At 36.5% G+C, this 19248-nt stretch overlaps 1 protein-coding gene across 9 annotated transcripts in view; it reads left to right on the top strand.

Annotated features, from left to right (window-relative positions):
- DENND4C (DENN domain containing 4C) overlaps positions 1–19248 on the top strand; it is a 130446-nt gene that overhangs the window by 34619 nt on the left and 76579 nt on the right. For 6 of the 9 annotated variants that reach the window (XM_036021549.1, XM_028510223.2, XM_036021552.1 and 3 more), the window contains 4 exons: positions 8993–9314; positions 12724–12976; positions 13902–13971; positions 15687–15856. In XM_036021549.1, the coding sequence (XP_035877442.1) occupies positions 9010–9314; positions 12724–12976; positions 13902–13971; positions 15687–15856 (798 nt within the window). In that variant the 5' untranslated portion in view covers positions 8993–9009. Of the gene's footprint in view, positions 1–6206; positions 6226–8330; positions 8691–8925; positions 9315–12723; positions 12977–13901; positions 13972–14490; positions 14626–15686; positions 15857–19248 lie in introns of those variants that run through there. The other 3 variants (XM_036021551.1, XM_036021550.1, XM_036021553.1) reach the window with 3 other exon arrangements.

Here is a 19248-nt window from a genome sequence, read left to right as displayed (position 1 = left end):
ATGAACCTGTTCAAAATATTAATAAAGGTTTCATTGCATGGCAGCAAGAAAAAAAATCTTAGTAGGCATTTTTTTGAAGAAATTGACAAGCTGATTCTAAAATGCTTATTAAAATGCAAAGAACCTTTTTCAAAACAATTTTGAAAAAGAACAGAATTGAAGACTAATGCTGCCTGATTTCAAGGTTTATTATAAAGCTACATTTGTCAAAACCATGTGGTACTGACATATAGGCAAATAGATCAGTGGAACAGAATAGGGACCCCAGAAATAAACACACATATTAGAAATTAATTTTTATTTGAAAATGTTTTCAGGGTGTGTCAGAAAATTTATTTTTTTATTTTTAAAAAATTTATTGATTATGTTATTACAGTTCCATTTTTCTCTCCTTTATCCCAGCCCCCCTTAATTCATGTCCATGGGTCATACATATAGGTTCTTCAGCTTCTACATTTCCCATACTGTTTTTAACCTCCCCATGTCTGTTTTGTACCTACCATTTATGCTTCTTATTCCCTGTACCTTTTCCCCCATTCTCTCCTGTTCCCTCTCCACTGATGATAATCTTCCATGTGATCTCCATTTCTGTGATTCTGTTCTTGTTCTAGTTGTTGACTTAGTTTGTTTTTGTATTTTTAGGTTCAGTTGTTGATAGTTGTGAGTTTGTTGTCATTTTATTGTTCATAGTTTTTGATCTTCTTCTTTTCTTTGCTAAGTGTCTTTAACATTTCTTATACTAAGGGCTTGGTGATGATGAACTCCTTTAACTTGACCTTATCTGGGAAGTACTTTATCTGCCCTTCCATTCTAAATGATAGTTTTTCTGGATAGAGTAATCTTGGATATAGGTCCTTGCCTTACATGACTTCAAATACTTCTTTCCAGCCCCTTCTTGCCTGTAAGGTTTCTTTTAAGAAATCAGCTGATAGTCTTAATGGGAACTCCTTTGTAGGTAACTGCCTCCTTGCTACTTTTAAGATTCTCTCCTTATCTTTCATCTTGGGTAGCTTAATGGTGATGTGCCTTGGTGTGTTCCTCATTGGGTCCAACTTCTTTGGGACTCTCTGGGCTTCCTGGACTTCCTGGAGGTCTGTTTCTTTGTCAGATTAGGGAAGTCCTCCTTCATTATTTTTTCAAATATGTTTTCAATTTCTTTCTGCTGTTGTTCTCCTTCTGGCACCCCTATGATTCGGATGTTGGAATATTTAAAGTTGTCCTGTCGGTTCCTAAGCTTCTTCTCACATTTTTGAATTCTTGTTTCTTCATTCTGTTCTGATGGAATGTTTACTTCTTCCTTCTAATCCAAACCATTGATTTGAGTCCCAGTTTCCTTTCTGTCACTGTTGGTTCCTTGTGCATTTTCCTTTAATTCACTTTGCATAGCCTTCACTCTTTATTTTGTGATCAATCTCAACCATTTCCATGAGCATCCTGATTGCCAGTGTTTTGAACTGTGCATCTGATATGTTGGCTATCTCTTCATCGCTTAGTTGTATTTTTTCTGGAGCTTTGATCTTTTCTTTCATTTGGGCCATTTTTTTGTCTCAGTGGGTGCTGCATAGTAAGGGGCAGAGCCTTAGATATTTGCCAGGGTGAGGCAACCCATGTGGCTAAGTTGTGGCACTCTATGTGGGGGAGGGGTCAGAGAGGGAACAATGCCGCTTGCTGGGCTGTTGGCACTTTCAGTAACTTCCTCCACCACCCACAAACAAATTGGGCTCTTCTGGTACTGATTTCCATTCACACCTCCCACTCTAGATCCTACCCCCCTTTGGCTTTGTCCGTGTGTCTTTTTTTTTTTTTTAAGATTTTGTTTATTTATTTTTAGAGAGCAGGGAAGGGGGAGAGAAACATCCATGTGTGGTTGCCCCGTGCATGCCCCCTACAGGGGACCTGGCCTGCAACCCAGGCATGTGCCCTGACTGGGAATTGAACCAGCTACCCTTTGGTTCACAGGCTGGCACTCAGTCCACTGAGCCACATCAGCCAGGGCTGTCCATATGTCCTTTATACATATTCCTTGATGACCATTCCCTCTTTTTCCCTCCCTTCTGGTTACTATCAATTTGTTCTTTATTTCATCGTCTCTGGTTATATTTTGCTTGTTTGTTTTGTTGATTAGGTTGCACTTTTAGGTGAGATCATGTGCAGTGGGGAGAAGGTAGTATTTTCATCTAATGGTCCTAAAAAATTGGATATGTATTTGTAAAAAGGGAATCTTCATACCTCACACCATATACAAAAATTACCATATTTTGCTGTGTATAATGCAATCCCTTGTATAATGCGCACACATGGTTTTGTGCGCATTATACATGGAATTATTATACCCATGGTATGTAGTCATTATACCTATGTATAATGTTCATCCTTATTTTTCCCTGAAAAATTTGGGTTAAAAAGTATGTTATACATGCCAAAATATGGTAACTCAAAATGGATCATAGACCTAAATGTAAAACCTAAATTTATAAAACTTTCATAAAAAAACATGGGGAGAAAACCTTTGTGACCTTGGATTAAACAATGATTTGTTTAATATGACACCACATGCAGGATCCATAAAAGAAGAAATTGATAAATCGGACCTTATTAAAAATAAAACTTCTTTACAAAAGGCACTATTAAGAGAAAAAGATAAGGCACAGATTGGGAGAAAATATTTGCAAAGCAAGTGCCTGACAAATGACTTGTTACTGGAATATATAAAGATGTTCAAAACTTAATAATTAGTTAACAACCCAATTAAAACATAGGCAAAAGATTTGAACAGAAATTTCACTGAAGAAAATATACTTGAATGGAAAATAAGCACATAAAAAGGTGGCCCACATCACTATTGTAAAAATCCAAATTAAAACTATAGTTAAGTATCACTATAGATGTATTAGAATGTCTAAATTAAAAAGTCTGACCTTGCCCTGGCTGGGTGGATCAGTGGGTTGGAACATCATCCCATACACCAAAGGGTTGCAGCTTCAATTCCTGGTAAGGGCATATACCTAGATTGCCAGTTCAATCCTCGGTTGAGGTGCGTATGGAAAGCAGCCTATCAGTATTTCTGTCTCATATCGATGTTTCTTTCCCTTTCTCTCTTAAATCAATAAACATATCTTTAGGTGAGGATTTAAAAAAAATAACTGACCTTATAGAGGGTTGGAGAGGATGTGGAACAACTGGAACTCTCTTATACTTATGCTAGGAATGTAACATGGTAGACTCACTCTAGAAAACTATTTGGCATTTTTTTTAGAACTACATATACCTACCAGTCTGTCTTAGAAATTTGCCTACAGTAAAGGAAAGCATATGTCCAGAAGGCTTGTACATGGGTGTTCATGATAGCTTTAATAGCCCCAAACGAAAAGTAACCCAAATGTCTATTATATAGGTGAATGGATAAGCATATTGTGGCATATTTCAACAGTGGACTATTCAGCAATAAAAAGGGATGAACTATTAATATATACAATAGCATGGATCAATCTCAAAATAAGTAGGATGAGTGAAAGAAGCTAGATGAAAAAGGATACATACTATAATGATTCCATATATGTCAATGCTAGAATAATGAAGGAGTACAGGAAAAGTTTGGTGTTGATGGATCTGTTTAGTCATTTCACAGGTGTGTACATTTGTGAAAACTTACCAAATTGTGAAACTGGAAAAGCTGGCATTTGTGGTGCTTGTCACCCACCAGACTCTCAGTAAGCAGAGACAGGGCACTCAAAAAACCTGAGTGCACTCATCCATTCTAAAGGGATATACTGGTACTCTGGTCCTTTCAGAGTTTTTCTGGCTTAACAGATCTGATGTAGACAATGGAGCATGTACCCATAATATCCAGCAGGCTGGCCCTCTGGCCCTACTTCCTCTGCACGTTTTTGCAAAAGGTATTGCCCTGCCCTGATAGGGGCTTTTCTTCCACTAAATTTGGTTCCCTGATAGGTTCTAGATGGTGAGACCAGGTAAGGCTCACTTTCCCCAGTTCCCTCAGCTGAGTAAGGAGGAAGATCTGGGGCTGGAGGGGCTTTGGAAACCCCAACCATGCTCACAACAGCCATAATATCTAGATCTTCCTGGGCTCTCTCCTCTGAGCTTCTACTTTCTTTCACAGGCAAATTCCTTTTTTTTTTTTTTTTGGACCATTAATCTATTTCCTTTTATTCCTGCACCCTGATTATGTAAATTCATGAAAGTTTCTAGGTAAGGCATTTTGTCCCACTTCCCTGATTTTTGAGAAAACAACTCTAGTTATAGTATATAATACAGCAATTTAAAGACCCATTCAGTAGCCAGCACTCCCCTGAGTCAAGATTATACAATACATAAGCCGAACCGTATTACAATAAAAACCAGTTTATTTTTAGTCATATATTTGTAAGCACAGGTCAACCAATTAGGTAAAACTTGCCCCAAAGTGCTGTTTTCTGGAATGGAGGCTTTCCCCTCCATTCTACCAGACAGAGCTCTGTAAACCAGAAGGCACCTTAAATTACTGACAACCTGAGTCATTCCTTGGGATTGTAATCTGAACTAGAAAGTGCAGTGATTCAATCAGATGTGAAAAATGACGGGAAGTCATTTTTCGAGAATTGAAGGAGGAAAATCCCCAAGGTAAGTTACTTGGCAACTGCTATGGAGCCTTCACATCCACACCCCAGGGCCCCTCTGTCCAGGCAGCAGTTGAGACTCCCTGCCAATACCTAGGTTTACTGGAGAGTCCCAAAATCTGTACCACTGGAGTTGCCCCAATGTGAAACCGGAAAAGCTGGCATTCGTGCTTCCTGCCACCTATCAGAACCAGTAAGCAGAGACAGGGATTGAATCTTTATGGACACTTTATTTAGATGGCCGGTGATCTGGGAAGATGGCAGGTTTGTATTCTAACAGACTGTCCTACATTTCCTTTCAAGCCAGCCTTTTTATATCAGAGAACAATGTGTGGTGAGGGACTTGGAATTCAGGGAAAATTACATTTAAAAATCTGAAGCATTCTCACCCTGGGTGGTGGTCTGTTTGTCCCTGGAGTCAGGAGGGGTCGTACCTGCAGTTCCTGAAACAATAGCTTTTCACATGCATTACCTACTAGTCTTATTGATTATTACCTTAAACTAAAATTTTCCAAGTGTTGAGTCCCCCATCAACTGTAAACTTTAAATATGTGTATTGTATATAAATTATACCTCAAGAAAGTTGTTTTTAAAAAGTACAAAAAATCTATGGAAATATCTAAAACTCAGAAGTGTAATTTTATCGTTAGAAGTATTGAATTTAAAGATAATAGAAATCTTGACTCAAAGTTCATATTCTCTAGGTTTCTACTATGTAATGGCTAAGTCTCTTAATGTGTATTTTATGTAATGTCTTCTTTGGTTATAGTTCTTTATGCTCTATCTGGTATTTATATATAAAATATTAATGATTCCTCAATGTAGTTTACACAGTGTTTACATAAAGTTTCTTAACTATTAGAGACAGACTCCTAACTGAATTCTTAAGAGACTAGTTTAATTATATTTATTACCATTACCTTCATTTTTTTGTGTGTTAGACCTTGAATAACCCATGGTGAACTGTGTTTTTTCTTTTTTTATTATATTTTGTTGATTATGCTATTACAGCTGTCCTGATTTTTCCCCCTTTACCCCTCTACACTCAGCACTCCCAACTCCCCCAGGCAATCCCCACCCCATTATTCACATCTGTGGGTCATGCATATAAGTTCTTTGGCTACTCCATATCCTACACTGTACTGTACATCCCCATGGCTATTCTGTAACTACCTACTTGTACTTAATCCCCTCAGCTCTTCACCTATTCCCCCACACCCACCTCCCATCTGGCAATCATCATAATACTCTTTCTGTTGATGATTCTGTCTCTGTTCTTCTTGTTTGCTTAGTTTGTTTTTTAGATTCAACTGTTGATAGATTTGCATTTTTGCCATTTTATTGTTCATAGTTTTGATCTTTTTCTTAAGTAAGTCCCTTTAACATTTCATATAATAATGGTTTGGTGATGATGAACTCCTTTAGTTTTTTCTTGTCTGGGAAGCTCTTTATCTGTCCTTCGATTTTAAATGATAGCTTTGCTGGGTAGAGCAATCTTGGCTGTAGGTCTCTGCTTTTCATGACTTTGAATATTTCTTTTTTGTGCATGCTAGCCTACAAAGTTTCTTTTGAGGAATCAGCTGACAGCCTTATGGGAACTCCCTTATAGGTAACTAACTGCTTTTGTCTTGCTGCTTTTAAGATTCTTTATCTTTAATCTTTGGCATTTTAATTTTGATGTGTCTTGGAGTGGGCCTCTTTGCATCCATCTTGTTTGGGACCCTCTTGCTTCTTGAACTTACATGTTTATTTCTTTCACCAAATTAAGGAAGGTTTTTTTTTTTCATTATTTTTTCAAATTGATTTCCAATGTTTTGCTCTTTCTCTTCTCCTTCTGGCACCCCTATGATGTGAATGTTGCAATGCTTGAAGTTGTCCCAGAGGCTGCTAAGACTATCCTCATTTTTGCTGTTATTGTTTGTTTCTTTTTTCTTCTTGTTTTGATTGGTTGTTTTTTGCTTCCTTATGTTCCGTATCATTAATTTGATTGTTGGCTTCATGCACTCTACTGTTGTTTCCCTGTAAATTGTTCTTTATTTCAATTAGTGTATCCTTTGTTTCTGACTGGATCTTTTTTATGCTGTTGAGGTCCTCACTAGGTTCCTTGAACATCCTTAGAACCAGTATTCTGAACTCTGCTTCTGATAGATTGCTTATCTCCATTTTGTTTGGCTCTTTTTCTAGATTTTTTTTTTGTTTTTAAAGAATTTATTTATTTTATATAGAGTGGAAGAAAGGGAGAAAAAGAGGGATAGAAACATCAATGTATGGTTGCCTTTTTGTGCATCCCCCTACTGGGGACCTAGCTTGTAACCCAGGCATGTGCTGCCCTCATTGGGAATCAAACCCACAACCCTTTGGTTCACAGGCCAGTGCTCAATTCACTGAGCCACACCAGCTAGGACTGGAATTTTGATCTGTCCTTTCCTTTGGGCCATGTTTCTTTGTATCCTCGTTTTGGCAGCCTGCTTGTATTTGTTTCTGTGTATTAGGTACAGCTGCTTTGACTCTGTATCTTGGCAGTGTGGTGCAATGTAGTAGGTTTTCTGTAGGGTTCAGTGCACAGCTTCCCCTATCACCCAGGCTGGGTACTGGAGGTGTGCTCTTTGTGTGGGCTGAGTACACCTTCCTCTTGTAGTTGAGCCTTGATTGCTATTGGCAGATCAGTGGCAGGGATTTACCGAAGCCAGTCAGCTGCAAGGATTGGCTGTGACCACTTACCACCAACCTCTGCCCTCCAAAGAGGATCAGCTGTGCAGGGTCAGGGTGGTGTTGCTCCAGTGTGGTCTGTAGTTGTCCACTGGGTGTGCTGGCCCTGAGGTTTCCCAGGTGCTTCAGGCAAAGGTCACCTTCCACCTGTGTTTTCCCCAGGGCCACCCAGCCTGAGCTGTAAAGCAATCTCAGATGGCTGCTGCTTATGCTGGACTTGGAGGTTCCCAGGCAAAGCCAAGCTGTTAATCTAGGCTGGCTGTGGGTAGTGCCAGGCCTGGGGCTCCCTGAGACCAGCTGTTGCTTGTTTGATGGGATTTAGGAAGTTGTGAAGCAGGAGCCAAGACCAGCCATTCACATGGAAAAGCACCTTGGGCCTGCAAGTTGTGTGGGGCAGAGTCCCTGGGGATCTCCAAGGTAGATTAAATATTGTTAGCCAGGTTGATGGAGTCTCAGATATGGTACCAGCTTGTGGGCTCTGTCAAGGAGGGTTTAGAAAAGGGACAATGGCCTCTGATTGCCTTGATGCCAGACACTTCAGTTTCTCCCTGTATGCCACTGGTGCCTTCGAAGCTGCTACGCTGGTGCAGGATCTTAGAGGGAGTGAGTCTAAGTAGGTGGGTGAGTCTGTGTGTGGGTTCTTTAACAGGAAGTCCTGGGAGCACCCGCAGTTTTTTCCACCAATTCAATCCCCGCTGATTTTTTCAGCCAGAAGTTGTGGATTCTTATCTTCATGGCAATGGAACCCTGGGCTGGGGGGCCTGGTGTGGGGCTGGGACTCCTCATTCTGGAGATATTCCTCCTGAGTGTTTATCCTCTGCACTTGGGTGAGGGACCAGCCTGTTCCAAATCTGTGCCCCTCCTAGCAGTCTGGATGGATGTGGTTTATTAATTCTGTAGTTGTCAGACTTCCATTTAACTCTATTTCTGATGGTTGGGAGTGATGATTGTTCTGTATTTTAGTTGTAATTTTGATGCTGTTGTGCAAAGAGGTAAGCCATGTCTGCCTACTCTGCCATCTTGACTGGAAGAGTGCTGAATTATTTGTTTAAATGTAAAGCTCAGCTCTAGGAATTCTGTAACTTAAAGAGAATGACTTTTTAAATGGTATAAATATTGTTTATTAAGTGCATTTTGCACGAAGGAACATACCATAACTTGTCTCTGACAGTCTGAGTATTCTTTACAGAGGCTTAGGCACATGAAAGGATCATAGTAGCCTTACAAATTCAGTGATGCTGCCAATTTATATGTTGTAGGAAATAAAAACTCATGAGATAATACTAACACATGCTTCTACAGAATGACACTTCTTTGCTTATAACCCCAACTGGGAAGTGTATTAGTTGATTACTGTTAACTCAGGAGTATTTTTTAAAAATTTTTAAAAGATTTTATTTATTCATTTTCAGAGAGGGAAGGGAGGGGGAGAGAGAGAGAGAGAGAGAGAGAGAGAGAGAGAGAGAGAGAGAAACATCAATGTGCAGTTGCTGGGGGTCATGGCCCGCAACCCAGGCATGTACCCTGACTGGGAATCGAACCTGCAACACTTTGGTTCGCAGCCCGCGCTCAATCCACTAAGCTACGCCAGCCAGGGCAGGAGTATTTTAATTTTAGTGAGTTAGGATAAAGTATTTTACTTAATTGATTTTTTTTCTTTCTTCTAGGAAATATAATAGCCACCATGATAGAAGACAAAGGGCCAAGAGTGACCGACTACTTTGTTGTGGCAGGTCTCACTGATACATCTACTCTGTTGGATCAAGAAATAAATCGTTTAGATACTAAGTCAATTGGACCTAAAGCTCCAATTATAGACATTGCAGTTATTAACAAATCAGCTGGGGAAACAGTGCCTGAAGGTTACACCTGTGTTGAAACCACTCCATCAGCTCTCCAAGCAAACTTGAACTATGGAAGTCTGAAAAGCCCAGAACTTTTCCTCTGTTATAAAAGAGGGAGAGATAAACCACCCCTTACCGACATTGGGTACTGTGACTTATTTTCTTTTGCTGTAGTAAAGGGAAAAAAAATTTATTTCAGGTGCATGGGAATAGGAATTTGAAATCCTTGATAGTTCTATTATTTGTTACTTTAGGTTTAAGTATTGTAAGATATTATATCTCTCTATCCACTCTTACTGAATTCCTTTGCATTGTGCTTGAATCATTAGGTCAATTTCTTTCAAAAGAATATTGAACTGAAGACCTTAGAGCCTGAAATGTGATTCTATTTCTGTTGTACTTATCAGATAATCTTATTAATTAACCATACAAGAACAAGAAGCTACAATAAAAGCATTTTTAAAGGAGCTCCTTGGGTTATGTGATGGGTTTTATCAAAGTCATGAACATATTTAACAAAGGAGCATTCTGCTTTGAAAAATATAATTGTACTGTGAGGTTTTTAGTGTCATGAGGAGAGGGTATTTATATATTATAGAAGTGTAGTTATTACGAGATACTTACTATCTAGGCCACAGCTAATGAACATTCTTTGTTTTTCAATAAATGCCATTTATCATGTTAAGGAAGGTTCCCTATGTTCTTTTATTCCTGATTTTATGAAAGAGTTTTAACATAAAAATGTGTTGGGTTTTGTCAAATGCCTTTTCTTTGGTAATTGAGATGATCTTGTGGATTTTCCTTCATTCTATTAGTGTGATATGTTATTTCAACTGATTTTCTTATGTTGAATTTGTCTTTTAATGTATCTATAATATCACATCTCAAAAAATGATTAATTCATTAGTATCGTATATACAAATTTCCCTGATTGATGAAATTTTTTTTAAGCTGTTGGTTGCTGGCTGTTCTGTCAATGGTTCAGCTACTAAGGTAGTGAGCTGCTGCATTTGACCACCACTTATCATATTCATCACTTCCTCCAGTATTGCAGTAGAGCTGTGGTGAAATTATCCTAAGGTCCTCATTATGTTTATATTTCCAAAGCCAAAGGACTATTTATCCTTACTTTGCTTTGAACTTTTAGCAGCATCATTTAACTCCTTTAGTATTATCCACCCTGTTTAGCCCCCATCATTTTCCTTCAACTCAGTTCAGTTAGGATGGTGGTCATACAACTTCATAGGATCATTGGTTACAGCAGCCAGGTTAGAAAGAGTTGAAAAATGATTGGCACTTGGAGTTATAGAGCCTTCTTTTGGAAAGCTTGTAAAGAAAAGAGGAGATAGTAATGGGACTTGCTATTCCAGGTGTGGTTCATGGACCCATGTTGTCCATAGTGCCTGGGAGCATGTTAGATATTCAGAATCTCAGGCACTGCCTCAGGTTTACTGAATCAGAATCTGCATTTTTAACAAAATCCTTAGAAGCAATGTTTTAGGGTACCTGGGGGGTGAGGGGGTGTAGAGTCAAGGGTTTCTCGCAGGGGATAACTTGCAGCATCTTCATATTGAACGAAAGAAACCAATGTAGAAGGAAGAGCTGAAATATAGGAGTAAGAGGAGATATTTGATAGAACAAGTTATGAAACAGATTAAAGGGGTAATAGCAACAGCATAGGTGAGTGGATTAGCTTTTAATGGGAGGGGCTTTTCTTTTGAGAAGGGGAAAGGAGGTTAAAATGAGTATGAACACAAATTATTGGTGGAGGTAGAGTGATACAGTATTTACTTTTAGTTTTTAAAAAATTTTCTCTAGGTTGTCTTAAGATAGGTAATATCCATAGAAAGATGACTATAGGGTAAAAATTTTAATAATATCCATGTCAATGGAAGGGAAACCAGCCAGGGACTTATGTTCTAGCCCTCACGGTTCCCTGTTAGCCATCCTTTCGAAGCCATCTTTTCACATCCTCTTCCCAGCTCCCCACCATTCAGTCATCATTGAAAGGATGTGAATCTCCAAAAGATTATTGTTTCTTGTGGTTGAGTGGTACAATTTAAAAGTAAAATGATGATTTAGAGCATTATACTTAGATGCTCTCAGGTTACAAGTGGCTCTTTCTATATAATTTTGCAGTTCTCTAAGGCATCTAATTTCTATTATAGTAGTTTACTGATCCAAGTTTGCTAGAGTGTATAGTTGTCTCTGAGCTATTCTTCATGGTAAATATTTCTCTCCAGATCAAATAATTATCAATATCTGTTGATCTAAATGTTTTTACCTGTCCCTTCCCTCTACCCTGTACCCCCTTAAGCATATTGGTGAGGTTTGGAAAGCCTATTAGCCACTATAAGACAGGTACCCATCTCATTTAAATATGAAACACCATTGTCGAACTTTTGATCTTTTTGACTAATATATAAACTGAGATATTTACAAAAACAGTTTTTGTTTTCTGGAAAAGATGTTTAGTTAAATAAGATATGATACTCCCTCATAATACTAAATACCCCATAAAATATGATTTAACAGGATAATATATGTCAGATATATTTATTAAGATAAAAAGAATCGGCCCTGGCTGGCATAGCTTAGTGGATTGAGCGCGGGCTGGGAACCAAAGTGTCCCAGGTTCGATTCCCAGCCAGGGTACATTCCTGGGTTGCAGGCCATAACCCCCAGCAACCGCACATTGATGTCTCTCTCTCTCTCTCTCTCTCTCTCTCCCTCCCCCCCCTCTCTCTCTCCCCCCCCTTCCCTCTCTAAAAAAATAAATAAATAAAACCTTAAAAAAAAAAAGATAAAAAGAATCACAGACTACTGTCCAAAGTTCTTATCTTACTCCATTTATCAGATTCATTGACTTCTAAGTTAGTATTTTCCTCTAGCACTTAATGTTTTTTGAAACTTTCAAACATATAGAAAAGGTAATAGAGGATAAGTTTTGAAATGGGGGCGTGTGAGTCTTCCAAATTTGTTCTTATAATACCATGTGCCTTCCATTCCCATATGAACTTAAAGGACATGTTTCCAATTTCTATAAGAAAAAAGTCAACTAGGATTCAAATAGGAACTGTATTGACTCTCTAGATCTATTTTGGAAATACTGACATCTTACCGTATTAAGTTGCTTATCCATGACCATAAGATTATCTTTTTTATTTATTAGCTCATGCAATAAATAAGAGAGTTTTAAAGGCAAGATCTTAATAGGAATTATAAATGAATATTTTGTGAAAGTATCTGGTTACTTGTTCTCTAGGAATTGAACTGAACATGTTTGTGGTACTGCCCTTTTCTTGTTTCATGTTTCTTATAATAAGCAACAAAAAAATCAAGTTCTTTGATCCTATTTATACTTTTAAAAATTATATTCTAGCTATTTAAATATAGGAAAGAGGTTTATAATTCCCAAAGTAATAATTTTAGTTTTGGTTTGCAGTTAAGATTTGGGAGACAGTAGATAGAGACCCAATTTTTTTTTCAAGAAGACAACCAGCATTAACCTAAAATTTGTTTACTTACCTATTTCTCCTCTCCTTGCCTTGCAGAGTTCTATATGAAGGGAAAGAAAGGCTTATTCCAGGATGTGAAGTGATCCAAGCCACACCTTATGGTCGCTGTGCCAATGTCAATAATAGTTCAACTACTTCACAAAGAATCTTTATCACTTATCGAAGGGCTCCTCTAATTCGACCCCAGAATTCCTTGGCTGTAACAGATATATGTGTTATTGTAACTAGTAAAGGAGAAACCCCACCTCATACCTTCTGCAAAGTTGACAAAAACTTAAATTGTGGAATGGTAAGGATAAAGTTTCATTTTTAGTTTCATATTTTCAAAAGATAATTTTTCGACTCCTGTTTATTATCAGGCATGTAATTTAGTCTCAGTTTATGTTTTCATGATTTTTATTATTTTTAGCTCTCTAATTTTTGATGTATTATAATTTTAAAAATCCTTACCTACTTGATATCTTAGAATAATTTCATCCAGAAAATAGATACTTAAAGTCAGACTTTTTGGGGTGGGGGTGGGGGTACATGCTAATATTACTTTTGTTGCACTACTATATAGCAGTTTTATTAGTTTTGGGGTTTCAGTGGTATTTCTTAAGGACAACTGCAGGGAGGAGACTGGGCTGGGGCCCCCTCATATGTATTTACTTTAAATATTTACGTTTTTTATAAAGGGCTCCAATGAAGAGGAAAATCAAAGATATACAGTTGATTTATAGTTTCATGAGACTAAAGTTTGCTATTGAGTTAGATTTATTTTGAAAAATGTGTTTACATCAAACTAGTATTAGCTTACATGTGATAAAAGCACATGAGATGTCTAATGCAGCCATGGCTATTAGGCAAGACAGGTTTGCCTCTGGAGGTAATGACTTTATAGCACCCAGGTGACCTAGTCTCTCTTAGTTTGAACTCCAGTGTTCACTCTACTTGGTTCTGTCTCTCAAATATAGGCAGTTCTAGATGATTATAGAATTCTGAACTTTTGAAACTGCCTTCATGTCAGTTTGATATTTGTGGCAATGTTATTTTTATTCTTCTGGTGTTTTCAACTTCATGTTTTGCTGTGTTTTATACTGTATAGTCTGTTTTGGTAAATATGTGTTTTAAATAGACTTCCCTGAATAAATAATCAGAATCTATAGACGACATTCAACAAAATGAAATTTTTTCTCTTTTGTCTTTTTTTAAACCTAATTTATATTTTACAGTGGGGTTCCAGTGTGTTTTTGTGTTATAAGAAGTCTGTGCCTGCTTCTAATTCAATAGCATACAAAGCTGGTAAGTAAATTTTTTTAAAAAATTGTCTGTTACTGTAGTTATTATTGCACATTAACATTTCATTAGGAGAGGCGATGTATGCTGTGTTATGGTTTTCGCAGAATTGATCTATTTATAAATGAAATTATCTATGCTTTTATCATGTAAACGTGTAAGTTTTCTTAAATACATTTTATACATCACAAGATATGTTAATATTGCCACCCCTCCCCATCCCCCCAAAAAATGTTTTTAATTAAATAGAAACCTCCACCCCAAGCAACCATTTGTGGAATACACATACAGACTTTTAGTCTACACTAATAGATTTAACAATTCAGTGGAAAACTGCTTACTCTGTGATCTTTTTTATTTTGGCAATCAGGAAGGTGTCAAACTGCATCTTTACTTCTTATATTTCCTTCTCTTATCTCTGTGTGTCTGATTTGAAACCACATGTTACTTGCCATGAAAGGTGGACTTGCTTCCTTTCTCCCTTGTTGCAAAGAATCAGCTATATGGAGGAGAGGAGGGCCTGAGAAACTTTTCTGCCATGAAGTGTTTGAGAAATCTATCGCCACATACTTACTGCACAGTAAAGTGTCAAGGGCTGTAAAGATTTAAGTGTGACCTCTTCATCCCGCTGGTATGGTGGGATAAAAACTGAAAATACAGGTATGTTCCAGTTGTAAATAAAAGAGAAATACTGGAATACTTTTTTTGTGACAACAAGCAGTGTCAAATGCTTTTTTGATCATGAACAATTTTTGGAATAAAGTTTTACTTCAAAGAAGTCAGGCAAATTTATATCTGAAAAATGTTAATTGTCCTCACAGAGACAGTAATACTAATAAATTAAGCCATTTAATTTATAATATAAAAATTACAAATTCAGTATCAATTTAAAATGTGATACTATTAATATTGATGTAATGTGTTGATTGTATATGATTTTCTTGAAATTTTTTTTTGGTGGGGAGAAAGTGTCAATTAAAAAAGAATCTAACAGAAATGAGCTTTGTGAAAGTATTCAGGTATTTTTTATGACACAATTTAGAATACAGAGTTTTGAAGACTGAATTTGGACTCAAAAATCTGCTACTGATTTTTAAGTGTTTATCTTAGATGTGATGTGCATATAAAGACTAAGGAACTAATGCCATGGGGCTGCTTTATTATGAACGGGCTTTGTTATGCTTCTCAGAGTATCCCCACACACACCTACTTACTTGGTCTCACATACTCTCTACTCAGTCATAAATGGTTTCTCATTTACTTTCCATGTTGCATGCCTCTTACACTGCTTCTCTCTCAAGATGAGTTTAGGGTCTGTGATAATTTCTGTTTTCTTGGTATTATTTCATAATACTTGTCCCTTCCTGAATTTTTTATGGAAGTCTAATTGAAATGGTAAATTCTCCTGTGTATTTTTACCTTTCCTATAAGATATTGGCAGTATGTAGAAGAAAATACATTAAGACTTGTGATCCTGTTAGGTAGAGTTTTAACTAGTATATTTAATACATTTTATAACTAAAAGTCTATAGGTTAAAAAAGGGCCAAATTTGTTACTTTATTTTAATTTCTGACATGGCAAGAGAAAAATTGATTTTACAATTTCACACACAAATATTTCCATGAAGTTTGCCATTCAAGTGTCCTAGTAACTTACCACATATAATATATGGAAAACTAACTATTTAAAAAAATTTATCATTGTCTCCTTTCTCCAAAAGGTTTAATTTTTAGATATCCAGAAGATGATTATGAGTCATTTCCACTTTCAGAATCTGTACCTCTGTTCTGCCTTCCTATGGGAGCTACTATTGAATGTTGGGATCCTCAAACCAAATACCCACTTCCAGTTTTTTCAACTTTTGTCCTGACAGGTTCTTCTGCTGAAAAGGTATATTTTTCCTCTTTTATGTAACCTATTTTGTTTTAATCCTGTAAAATGATTAATATGGCCTAAGTAACATTCAAATAAGTTTTATTTGAATGTTAGAATTACTTTAACAGAATACATTTTGGTTTAAATACTGTAATGCCCAAGGTGAAAGGTCAGCATGAAAACTGGTATCAGGATGTTGATAACTCTGAAGCTTCTACAGAAGCAAATATATAGTCTTTTGGGAGAGACTCCCCTAAAACTGAGGCCTTGAAATGAAATTATAGTAAAAGAAGACACAGCAACCATAGGAAGACTTGACAAGACTCATAATTCAAAGCTGGATTAGAACTTCAAGATACTGAAAGAATAACAATATGAAGGATAGATAGATTGAATATATCATTGAAATGATTCAAGATGTAAAAGAGGGGCTTAAAGCATCAAGGAAGGAACAGTATATTTTGAAAAATGAATAGACAGGCTGGAAAAGAATAAAATGTTTAGAAGTGAAAAATATGGTTCTTAAAATTGAATTCAGTAAGTGGTTTAAACAACAGAGAAGACATCATGAAAGGAGAATTAATGAAGTGGAAGAGATCACTTAAAATGTAGCACAGAAAAACATAAAAGGAGTTTAGAAATATGTATAGGATAGAATCATAAGGACCCATAGATATTTAATGGATTTCAGAAGGAGGGACCAGAAAAGGGAGTGGCAGCATATAAAGAGTTAATTGGTTGAGAAATTTTCAGGGTTGATGAAAAATTGAGTCTTTGGATTAAACATACACTCTGAAGCTTCACTAGAAAAAAAGTAAAAACACAAAACCACCTCTTTTCATATAGGGACACCAAGACAAAAATCAAGAAAAAGAATAGACATTTACTTTCAAAGAAACAACTATTAGATTGGCTAATTTCTCAACAACAATGAGGGTCAGAAGGAACATAATATATTAAAATAGAGGGGGTAAGCAAAGATAATTTAAACAGCATTCAGAAAGCACTAGCCACTAGAGAAAAGATGAATAATAGACCTCATTGGAGTTAAAAACATATATTCATTCAAAGATATCATAAAGAAAGTGAAAAAGCAGGTCCAAAGTTGAGAGAAAATAGTGTGATATGTGTATTCAAAATAGGTCTTGTATCCGAAATAAATATAGAACTTCAACATCATCAGCAAGGAAAAGAAATTACCCTGTGATCCAGCGATTACAGTCCTGAGCATATCCTAAGAGATAGGAGTGTATACATCTTTGAAAAACATGTATATACTTTGTCTGCAATAGTCAAAAATTAAAATCATATATAAAGCAGTAATAATGACATAGGGTGATACTTTGAAATAAAAAGATACTAGAAATAAATATTAGAAAATAAAACTAAATAAAGCTGCTAATGTAGTAGAAATTTGAAATTAAAATTTTCTTAGGAAATTTGATAAAATAGCAATTTTATTGAAAATTATAGCTAACCAAAGCTGACTCTTGTGGCTCAAACAAAATATATCTGTGGCCTCATTATATAGGCTACAAGTTTACAACCACTGTATTAAAGACAATGAAGTTTAAGATCCAGCACACTATCTGGAATATAATAGAATACTCACTAAATGAAGACTGACTACATTAAATGGATTGCTGACAACTAAGCTAACTCTTTAGCTTGACAATAATTTATTCTCATATCTGAAATATTTAAATATAAATGAAAATTTTAAGATCTTCAGACTCTTGAGTTACCAAATTTGACACTAGAGAACAACAAACCTCACTGATATGCTTATTTAAAAAACCTCTGAGATCACTTTGAAATCATTTTATGTAGGAGTGTCATATCTGTGAAGACAAGAGTTAATGTGATATATACATAACAAAATAGTTGGAAGATTTATATACTACTGTCCAGTTTGAGAACTTTTTCATTACCCTAACATAAGTTTCCCTCACCCCATCCCAAGTCCCTGGTCACCTCTATCTTACTTTTTGTCTCTACAAATTTGCCTATTCTAGGAAGCTCACATAAATGAAATACTAGAATATTTGGCCTTTTGTATAGGGTTTATTTCACTTAGTGTAATGTTTTCAGGGTTCATCTGTGTTGCTGCACCTGTCAGAATTTCATTTTTTAAAGGACAAGTAACCTTCCGTTGCTTGTATATACCACATTTTGTTTATCCATCCATTGATGGACATTTGGGTTGTTTCCACCCTTCACCTAATGTGAATATGGTTATGATCATTGGTATACAAATATATGTTTGAGTCATTGTTTTGAATTCTCTTGGGTATACAGGTTCCCCCTATTCTCTGAAAGTAGAGCATTTCTATGAAATCTTTTGCAAGCCAAAATGGTGTAAAGTGAAGAAACAGTTGCCATTAATTTATATAGAAAAAAATTTTTGAGCACTCCTAGAGTCCAAAAACAACCTACCAAACCATATTATATAACACATGAAACCTAAAGTAACACTAACATATAGTAAAAGGAGGAATGGTATGATAAATACACATCATGCTTTGTACACGTGTCAATCTACTTAATCAATAGACTTTCCATTTTATCCATTACTGGATGCTAGCTAAAGGAGACCACTCTTTTAGTAATAGAACCAATAGTAATTTTGGCGCTCTCAAGATTTTTTCTCTCTTCGTGTAGACAGTATAAATGATGGACCAGGCAAGTTCAACACATGTAGGATGTCTTTATTTAGTTCATAGTCAAAATGCTTAATTATGTTACTTTATGCTAAGCATAACAAACACGCTCATGAGATCTTTTAGGCTTTTCTGATACCTTAGGACACATTGTGCTAACAGAAATACAAAATAAATCAAGATAAAGCACAGATGCTCACAGGCACAGTTTAAAGTATGGGGGCATGATGTGGGGATGCTGAGTGTGTTTCCCTGGGAAGGAGTTTGGTGGTGCCACTCTCATTGTTGGGGTGCATACTGCCTCTATAACAATGGTTGCAAAACAAATGCTGAATGCTATTTTTGCTATTTGCCCTTTTTTATAAAAGTGAAAACCCCCTTTTGACTTATTTCTGTTAGCATAATCAGGTGCTAATGTAGGTCTTTTGTAAAAGTGATGTGGCATAATATGAACTTTCAAAAAACAGGGAATAAATGGGGGGGTGGGCAGACAAATCCTGTTATTATCTTCTAGAGGGCTTCCCATGCTTGGTGAGCATTCTAGGAACTCATCTGTATCAGTGTACCAGTTGGTGTCATTGTGAGAGGCTGTGTTCTACTTCACTGAATTTTTTTGAAGAATCTTTCAATGCATTTGCCCATTTCATGAGGAGTGATTTATGAGCACACCTGCCCACACTGAACTGAGCATTCAGCAGTTTTTGACCAAAAAATGGCAGGACCTTCATGCCTCACCTTCTGTATTCA

This window comes from Phyllostomus discolor, chromosome 3, assembly GCF_004126475.2.
Source record: "Phyllostomus discolor isolate MPI-MPIP mPhyDis1 chromosome 3, mPhyDis1.pri.v3, whole genome shotgun sequence".
NCBI lineage: Eukaryota > Metazoa > Chordata > Mammalia > Chiroptera > Phyllostomidae > Phyllostomus > Phyllostomus discolor.
Note: the sequence above shows the minus strand (reverse complement) of the source record. Positions and strands in the feature narration are given on the sequence as shown.